Consider the following 10,595-nt stretch of genomic DNA (forward strand, 5'->3'; position numbering starts at 1 on the left):
TTCAATCAAACCTATTCTCAGTTGAGGATCTTCTGAATTTTTTAAGTTGCTGGGAGTGGCGGTAAACTCAATCATCCTTCCCAGGATGCAGTATTATTTTATTTACTATCTTAGCCAGGGTGGGACACTTTCAGGGTCTTTTCTTTGGTCTTCTCATTATAAAACTGTTTATCCCACAACCTAAGGATGAAATGTAGCTTCTGATATCTACTAAGTATGCTGTAAATATTTTATATTTTGGTACTTATGTATAATGATCACTGGATGCAGTGGAAAATCTGTGAGCCACACTTAAGTTATAAATTCAGAAATCCTTTTTTTTTTTTTACCTTGTTTATGTATACTGCTAAAATCAGAGCCATCAGGATGCTTCAGGCCCCAGGTAACAATGTGAATTCAGACTTCGTACTGAGAGGTTTGCAACATGTTCAGATAGTTAATTTCTTCACTTTAACTAAGTAAATGGTGTTCATCCCTAAAGGAAAGGAGATGGTTTTTGCCTATATTTGCCTATTTTTGCCAAATTATTGCCTATATTTGCCATTGAAGTTCAGCATTTTTACTTATGGGACCCATCTTCTCCCTGTGATAATGAATTCCATACCAGAAAACTGGCTCATATACTATAACAAATGAAGACTGTCTTTGATTTACTTATCAGTAGACTGGACACAGCTGAGGAAAGGATCTTCTGAGCTTGAGGATATCTCAACGGAAACCACCAAAGCGGAAAAGTGAACATAACAAAGAATGAAAAAAACAAAACGGCTTATCCAAGGACTGTGTGACAACTATCAAAGACGTAACATACCCATATAATACTATTTACATTAGCACTCAAGGAAGCACTTACGGGTAGATGCAACAAGATAGGTATAAGATCTTTATGAAGGAAACTACAAAAACTCTGATAAATGAAAATAAGGAACAACCAAATAAGTGGAGACGTAGTCCATGTTCACAGGCAGGAAGACTCAATATTGTCAGGATGTCAGTTTTCCCAACTTGTTCTATAGACTCAATGCAACCCTAAACCAAAACCCAGCAAATTATTTGGTGGATATCAACAAACTGCTTATTGAGTCTACCTGGAGAGGGAAAAGATTCATAATATCCAATATGATACTGAAAGAGAACAAAGCCAAAGGACAGATACCACCTGACTCTAAGACTTAAAATAAAGCTACTGTAATCAACAGAGTATAGTATTCATGAAAGAATAGACGCATAGATTAATAGAACAGAACAGAGATCCTGGAAATAAACCCATGCATACATGGCCAATTATGACAAAGTAGTCAAGAACATACAGTGGGGAAAGTAAAGTCTCTTCAATACATCATATTGGAAAAACTGGGCTGTCACACACAAAAGAATGAAACTGGACCACTATCTTAACACCATACACAAAAACCAACCCAAAATGTATTAAAGACTCGAACATGAGACTTAAAAAACAGTAAAATTCCTAGCACAAAGGTAAAAATATCTGGAAATCACTGGCAATGAAAAAATTCCAAACCATGAACATTTTTTATCATTTTCTTTGTGTGTGACAGTACAGTTCTAAAAAGTAGACATGTAAGGAACGTCAAGTAAGAGAGTCAATCATAGATAAATTCAGTAATTGCAAAATTAATGATTCCTGCTGTAGGGATTGAAGGAGGACAGCATAGAGGATAAACACAATAATCTTTATGGAATTAGCCTTGGACCAAAAGACCACATTTCACAGACAATAAATAAAGGAAGAAATAAGGGAACAGGAGATAGAACAAAGTTCCATGGACTGAAAAATTTGAACAAGGTAAAGACAACAAAGAGGAATTGAGATGGTAATGATTCAAAACTGATGGTTTGAAAATTAGTAGTCTAATATTTTAACACTAATACTTTATGAATACCGTGTTTAATTTTCACAAATATATTTTATACTATTCTTTTTATAAATAAGAGTCAGTGCTAGTTGGCGGATAAGCTACCTGGCTAATTTGCCAAGTGAAGTTGCTAAGAATCTGTTTTTTTTTTTTTTTTTTTTTTGATTCTGTAACTAGTTTTGTTTACACTGTTTCTGCCCCCGAGATATTTTAGGTTCGATTTACATTTTGAAACATTTTTAAAATATATTCTACTAGGTAATTTTATTATAGAAATTAATATGTATTTACTCTTCCCACTTTTTTCTGTTCTTCTTGGTAATTAATGTATGCACTCTTTTTTTGTGCGTGTGCCAATTTTAAATACAGTTTTATTTAAGACATTGCATTTCCCACTTAAAATACAGTGCTTATAAAGTGCAATGTTACTTCCTTTCCCTACGCACATTTTCCATATTTAAGTATCAAGAATGCCCAGTTATTTACTATAGCAGCTCAACTTTAAAACTGCCATGGAATTTGCTACAAATTTGGGTCCTTCAATGTTTTATGTGGAACAATGCTAAACCTATGAGGTTGGCTTAATCAACCTCTTCAGTGGTGGGCCCAGAGGAGGCACCACCAGATGGAGGAGCTCCGCTGCCAGGGAAGCCCCTGGCATGCCTCCTGCACTCTGGTACAGCTTGGTAATGATCAGGTTGCAGACTTTTTCCAGCTCCTTCTGTTGATGTTCAAATTCCTCCTTCTGTGCAGTCTGGTTCTTATCAAGCCAGTTGATTATTTCATTACACATATCAAGAGTCTTCTGTTTGTCTTTATCATTGATCTTGCCTTGAAGTTTTTCATCTTCAACAGTAGCTTTCATGTTGAAAGCATAGGATTCAAGTGAATTCTTAGAAGACACATTGTCCCACTGCTTCTCATCTTCAGCTTTGTACTTCTCAGCTTCCTGGACCGTGCGCTCTATGTCTTCCTTGCTCAAAGGGCCCTTGTTGTTTGTGATGGTAATCTTGTTCTCTTTCCCTGTGCTCTTATCCACAGCAGACACATCAAGGATTCCATTGGCATCAATATCAAAAGTGACTTCAATCTGAGGAACGCCACAGGGGGCAGGAGGAATGCCTGTGAGTTCAACCTTGCCAAGTAGGTTGTTATCCTTGGTCATGGCATGCTCACCATCATAAACCTGAATGAGCACACCAGGCTGGTTGTCGGAGTAGGTGGTGAAGGTTTGCGTCTGCTTAGTGGGAATGGTGGTATTGCGCTTGATGAGGATGGTCATGACTCCACCAGCAGTTTTGATTCCAAGGGAAAGAGGAGTGACATCCAATAGCAGCAAGTCTTGAACATTTTCAGATTTGTCTCCAGATAAAATGGCTGCCTGGACAGCTGCACCATAAGCAACAGCCTCATCAGGGTTGATGCTCTTATTCAGTTCTTTCCCATTGAAGAAGTCCTGCAGAAGTTTCTGAATCCTGGGGATACGGGTTGAGCCTCCCACCAGGACAATGTCATGGATCTGAGACTTGTCTAGTTTTGCATCCCGAGGAGCTTTCTCCACAGGGTCCAGGGTGCCACAGAACAGGTCAGCATTTAATTCTTCAAATCGGGCACGGGTAATAGAGGTATAGAAGTCGATTCCTTCATAGAGGGAATCAATCTCAATACTGACCTGGGTGCTGGAAGAGAGAGTGCACTTAGCACGCTCACAAGCAGTGCAGAGGCGACGGACAGCCCTCTTGTTCTCGCTGATGTCCTTCTTGTGCTTTCGCTTGAACTCTGCAATAAAATGGTTGACGATTCGGTTGTCAAAGTCCTCTCCACCAAAGTGGGTATCTCCGGCAGTAGATTTGACATCAAAGATTCCATCCTCAATAGTAAGGGTTGACACATCAAAAGTGCCACCACCCAAGTCAAAGATCAGCACATTTCTTTCAGCTCCAACCTTTTCGTCTAAGCCATTAGCAATAGCAGCAGCAGTTGGCTCATTAATGATTCTAAGTACTTTGAGACCAGCAATAGTTCCAGCATCTTTGGTAGCCTGATGCTGAGAGTCATTGAAATAAGTGGGTACTGTGACATCAGCATTGGTAACAGTCTTCCCAAGGTAGGCTTCTGCAGTTTCCTCCATCTTTGTCAAAACCACGGATGACACCTCCTCTGGATACAAGCTTTTTGTCTCTCCCTTGTATTTTACCTGGACCTTAGGCCTGCCTGCGTCATTCACCACCATGAAGGACCAATGCTTCGTATCAGATTGGACAACAGCATAATCAAATCTTCGTCCAATGAGGCATTTGGCATCAAAAACGGTGCTGGTGGGGTTCATCGCAACTTGGTTCTTTGCAGCATCAAACGATCAATCATTCGATATGGGTGAAAGCAACACAGCTTGGGGCGGTTGGGTTTCCCTGATCACCGGCAAGTACCTCTACTTTCCCGTGCTAGAAGACACCCACACAGGAGTAGGTGCTGCCAAGACCAATGCCAGCCGCAGGTCCCTGAGACATTGCTGCTGATGCATAGGCCCGGCTCTGTTCAAGGAAAGAACTGCAATCTGAAGAGTTTCTGCCGCGTTCAATGAGTAATGTATGCACTCATAGTGTTAATTAATAGTATATACATTCATGTTTCTGAAGTCGCAAGCCATACTTTTATGAAAATCTTTTTATACTTTGCCATTCATTCATTATTACTCTGGATATTATCACTCCAGGGTTTTATAAAAATGGTTTGTTACAGCACATTGTTTTATTTCTCCATTACAATTGCTTCAGACTTCAACTCTAATTAATATTCATTTGTAGACATCTCAAATTCCTCTGTTTGCTATTGAATATATGCAGTTTAAAAGTTTTTCTTTGCAGACAAAGAGGGAATATAAATTGCAAATAACTAAAGACCTCACTTCAAGGAAACATTACAAGAAAAACTGAGAAAACAAAGTGTTTCCTCCCCAGAGGAAATTTCAAGGAGTAGTTGTGTATTGGAGAAAGATGAGGATATTTGACAGCTTAGCAACTTCTAATCACATTCTTGTTCATGTGGTTATATTGTATTAACTGAATTCAGATCTTCAACACTTCCACATTCCAATATAAATTCAAATGTTCTCTATGGATGAATACAAATTGATTTCTGGTTATTCACATCTGCTTCATACATTAATACAAATAATTGAAAATGGAATTTCATGTTACGGAATTAACTAACCTTACAAGACATATTTTATAACACTATGGAGATTTTGAAGGAAACAGAGTCTACTTTCTAACTCAGTCAATTTACTCTATAAGTTGGGGATATAAGTGCAGATACATAAAGAATTCAAAAATAAGAAATAATTTTTGTAACACAAATTGGAACTGGGAGAAAGCATACTCTAAAAGACATTTACTTAGGAAGCCACTGGAATTTACAAATAAGAAATTAATCTTTGTAACTTTATTTTTTAATAAAAAGTCTGGCTCTTTGTGAATATTCTAAGTAGGATTTTGATAAAATGAACCTAAATACATGATTGAATTAGATTTGAATTTAAAAGTAAGTTGTACTTGCATAAATTGTCTATGTTTCAGAGATAAAGAAGTCTGACTTAGGTGTCAGGAGTCTAATTTTCAAATAATACATTTTTCCTAGTTTACTGAATAACACTGAAAGCAGGACTTCAGGCACAGTCTTAAGAATAATAAATTAGACAAATATTTCTATTGATCTTGAAAAAATGTTTGTATTATTTGTATTTATAATTATAGACACTTGTGGGGATTTTACATTAGCAGAGCTGGAAAATTATACTGTGATATTTCAGCCTACTAGGATACAAATAGAGGGATAAATGTGTACAAGTATTACCATAATCTCATAATTATGTATTTCAATGTAATGCCTAAGGTTTAAAATCCCATTTTTTTATTCTAACATAACATGAAATAGCATGAAACTGTGCTCCCTAAAGAAACATTAAATTAAATTAATATAGTATTAAATCTGATAATTCACTTGCACCTTCATCAATACTAGCTAGATGAGATTCAATGCTTATTTCATTTAAATGATAAGTAAAGTTCAGCAAGTTATATGAGGACCAAGTGTTTAAACAGTTAAATGATACCAGAACTTGGAAAATTTTGAAGTATAGAAAATTACAATTTCATCTGATTGCTAACATTTTTAATCTGGGTGGCTAGTTACAGAGGAAAGCAAGTTTATGACTTAACAATTTTAAATAAATAATTGCATGAGACAGAGAGGTTTTCAGAAACAATATTTTTTAAAAGAATATGTAATTTAAAATGTATTTTCCAAAGTTTACTTGCTATGCAATTTGCACTTTAATGTCATTTTAATACAACTTAACATTGAAAAATAAATAAAAATCTTGAGAAGGAATTAACATTTAAAAATTATTCCAGGGATTTCTTTAATAAATTAACCTGATTATTTTTCTTTTTACTTAAGGCCAACAGCAGAATCCAATGCAAGATACTCTCTAAGTAAATAAGATGTCTTCCTCCAACCCAGGAGTCAGATATTTGCATCTTTGTGTATTTATATGTGTGTGTGTAAACACTATATATGTATTGACCCTACAATTTCAACTTCAAAAATCGTATCTGATCCAGAGGTTGTCTAGTCTGATATATATATCATCTGGTGATACACACACACACACACACACACACACACACACATGTATGGTCTAATTGGAGTAGTGTTAGGATGTATCAGTGTGTATATGTTTACATTTGCATATATGTATATCAATATTATTATATATATTACATATTATTTTGTGCATACAAATGTATATTTATGATCCATATCTAACAATATCATATTTTAAATGACTTTTAATTACATTGAAAAGATACAAAGTATAGCCATTATCATTTCTCTCCTAGAAGTAAAAAGAAACACCAAACTGAAAGATTCAGTTTACTTTGTTATTAAAAGTACCATGAAGAACACAACAGTGGTCCTTTCTTAAATTAAAAAAAAAAAAATCAGATTACAACCTATTTGTATAAATAACCATTTGAAGAAAATATTGCCTAGTTTTACATTTTTATTTGCAAATACTTTTTCCAAAATGGCTTTGTTTTGAAAAATGAAGAACATGTATCATTAATAAGAAAGTAAAGATGTGATATTGTAGTCCAGATGCAGGAAAAACTCATTGCAGCCAAAGGAGATTTACCATTTAAAGATTACAGGATTTTGTTTAGAAACAGAACAATTTACTGTAATATATTCCATGAATATGTAATTTTCACCAGGTCAGCCCCTTCTTTTTTTTAATTCTCTGTACAATGCTCAAATGAGCTCTTTGCTTTCTATTTTGCATCAAAAACAAATTATGTTCTTCCTGTACTAGAAATATAAGAATATAATGAAACTCAATGTCATTTAGCTAGGCATCAGATTACAAAGATGGGTTACTCCAACTAGCTTTAAGAAACTGCCAGAACAGGTAAGTAGCACCCATTGTTTCCTTCTTGACTTGAAATAGTATGAGAGGTGATGAAATTACAAGTGTCAACCAGATAATTTTTAACACCTAGAGAAGTATTTCTCGAAAAATTTTTTTATGCTGCCCATTTATATGGGACAAAAAATCTACTAATCTTATTAAGTGATAGAGATGTTTCATTTCCATAAATTAGCAAGCATATTAAAAGTATACACTGGAGATCACAAAGTTTTTAAATTTGGAATTTAGTAAAGTTCCTCCTTTTCATATACTACAGGACTTCTATATAGTGCATTTATTCTCAAAATGGATGGAAGTTCCAAAAAATTTCTGAGGGAATAGCTATTACTTAACTTGCCTTATGTTCTCCATGACTTTATATGGCTGTTACTATTGCTTTTTTCCTTAAATAAATAACTACTGACCTAGATTCATTGTTATTATATCTGTCAGATTTTTAGCATGTAGATATCTAATTCTTCATTATGTTGGCCTCTAATTTCCCAGACACTTATGCATGAAAGTGTGGTCTTTTGACATAAAGTTGCCATATTCTTGTGTTACACAGTTACAACACATATCCCAGCCTAATTTTTTACCATGACAAGTTATTAGTTATTGGCTGCCCATCATTTTGTGTCACAATCTTTAAATATATTGCCTATTAACCTAATTCAAAAGTAGTTCTTTTCTTCTTAATGGTCCAGGTGTGATTTCTGTTCCCAGGTAACTACTGTCCCTTATACTTAAACTGATATTACCAGTTGGACCTTCCATGATTTCATGTAACTCTCTGACCCATGCTTTGATAAAGAGAGGTAGATATTCATTTTTCATTGGTCAAAGAATTCTTTCCTAATTAAACTTCAGCTAAAAATTTCCATTATTAAGAATATTTTATCTCTTTTATCCATTGTGCCATATTCAAAACAATGATTTTGTATATGATCTCTAGTTATTTAACTCATTTCACTTTTTTCACAATCCTTTTATTGCACAATATTTATTATAAAATATTATAAACCCCTTTTATGCACACTTTCCTTCTTTTCTTTCCTTCTGAAGCCTTATATGTATATTTTCTTTTTGAAGACATGATTATTTTAAACGTATTTTTGCTCATTTGTGCTACATTTCATAACTTAAGAGTTTCTTGCATTGTTGATTTTTCAGCAAATAAAATTGTTATTATCTTATAATAATGTGAAGATTAATAACATGTACAATGCATTGAGTACCTTCTATGAATCAAAGGCTGTGCTATTTTAATTATACGTATTGACTAACTAAATCTTAATCATACAGAAAAAAAAATTAATGATGAAATCTTTAAATTGACATCCTAGAAAGAACTATATTATTGAACGACATAACCAAGTTTGTTTTATTTAACATTTGTGTAGACTCTATTATATATTACACACTATTTGCTTTACAAATATTAATTCATTTATTCCACATGACTACTATAGGAGTTAAGTCATTATTGTTACTATCCTCTTTTTTTGTTTTTTTTGGTTTTTTTTTACAGATAAGGAAAATGAAGAACTGAGAAGTCAAAGTTGCAAGATCACAAAACTGATATGGTCAGCCTGGATCCAAACACGGACAGGCTTACTAGAGTCCAGAGTACTACAGGGTTATTCACCCACAATGTCAGGTAGCCTCTCTTGCCTTTGTTCTTTTAGAGCATTTGTTAACCACAGCTGGCAGTGGCTGGTCTGTCTTAAAATAAACAATGACACCAAAGGAGACTCAGAAGGCGTATTTGGACAACACAGTTATACAAATATCTGAAAGACTGGGAGGGTCAAAGGCATATTTATATTTTCCGTTACAAATAATTATGACTTCTTTTCTAAAAGATAATTGTGTTAGATGGTGCAAATTAAGACTGCTGTGCCATCACTTAAGAGATTAGAATGATAAAGCCTTAATAAGGATTCAAGCACATTGTATGGGGAGGAAGAAAAAAAAAACAACAACTAAATTTGCCCTGAAATTAGCCAGCCCTCTCATTTGCCTCTAAACTAGAGAACTTGATCAGATAAATCTATGAGCTCAAGTATTACATAAGAAGAAAAGCAGCAGCAGAAGGCATATTCATAGAAAACAATGAAAGGAAATGGCTCACATTGAAGTCTCACAGCTTGGCTGGGAAGTGTCATTCACATGGATAGCCCTCTTACTCAAATCATACAAAGAGAACCTCTGCCTACCAGAAAGTGTTTCCTATTAAACATTTATGTACTTCCCCTTATCTGGAATGCCTTACTTTTTCTATAAACTTTGTTGGGTATTGCTTTATATTTTTCTAATTTTTTCCCCTCCCTATTGCTTACTAACCCTTCAAGGCTCATTCTGAATTCCACCTATGTTCTCCATATTGTCACAGTCAAATTATATGTATTTTTTCCTGTCTAAATTTCTACTAGAAATGATACGTTTAAATATGTTAAAATGTGTTTAAGTTGCTATCTTTCATATCATACCATTAGTCCAGTCTTTCTACGATACTTACTTGATGCAAAGTCTCATAAAACTTTTACCATCTGTACTTGGAGTAAAGTAAGTTGGATGGTGAGTGTAAGATTTGAGAAACATTTCTTCCAGATTTTGCTTCAGGGACAGTAAATTGAATGGCAATTAATTCTGTGAATTTTCTTGGTCATGCTCATGTAATATATCTCTATCTTTGTCTGTCTGTCTGTCTGTCTGTCTATCTGTGTCTTTATCTATCATCCATTCACCTGTACATGCATTTCTGTTCACAGGCCTGATGATATCCTGATACCTTTTAAGGATATGATTCTATCCATGTTGTAACAAATAAGTTTTGCTTAAGCTGTGAACTTTTCTACTTTTGATACTCTCATTTGTTACCATTTACACTATTACCTACATGTGATGGAGGAAAAACAGATGTGGGATATGAAAAGGGTCATGTCCCAGGCTTTGGTTGAGCCCCTAGGACATGCCCTGCTAAGTGTGGGTCCTTGACTTTGCGCAGGAAAGAATTCAAAAGTGAGCCACAGTTGAGTAAAGGTAAATTTATTTAGAGAGATACATACTGCATAGAGTGTAAGGCAAGAGAAAGGCAAGGAAAGAGGTGTGGGAATTGGGTGCTCAGGTTGAAGTAAAAGTAGGTACACACTCCATAAACAAGAGTGCAGGCCGTCTGCAAAGAGGAGGGAGCGAAAAAGGGTGGCGGTCATGAGGCTCCCTGTTGCCAGTTTTTATGGGCT

The 10,595-nt window shown here is 34.9% G+C and overlaps 1 protein-coding gene across 1 annotated transcript; it reads right to left on the bottom strand.

Moving 5' to 3' along the window:
• Positions 1 to 2,250: 2,250 nt before the first annotated feature.
• LOC105070498 (heat shock cognate 71 kDa protein-like) lies at positions 2,251 to 4,387 on the bottom strand. Its single transcript, XM_074374681.1, is given in 3 exon segments — positions 2,251 to 2,532; positions 2,535 to 4,233; positions 4,235 to 4,387. Coding segments are annotated over 3 exon segments (1,926 nt in total). The 3' UTR covers positions 2,251 to 2,458.
• Positions 4,388 to 10,595: the final 6,208 nt, after the last annotated feature.

The sequence above is a fragment of the Camelus bactrianus genome, chromosome 2 (genome assembly GCF_048773025.1).
Source record: "Camelus bactrianus isolate YW-2024 breed Bactrian camel chromosome 2, ASM4877302v1, whole genome shotgun sequence".
Classification (NCBI taxonomy): Eukaryota; Metazoa; Chordata; class Mammalia; order Artiodactyla; family Camelidae; genus Camelus; species Camelus bactrianus.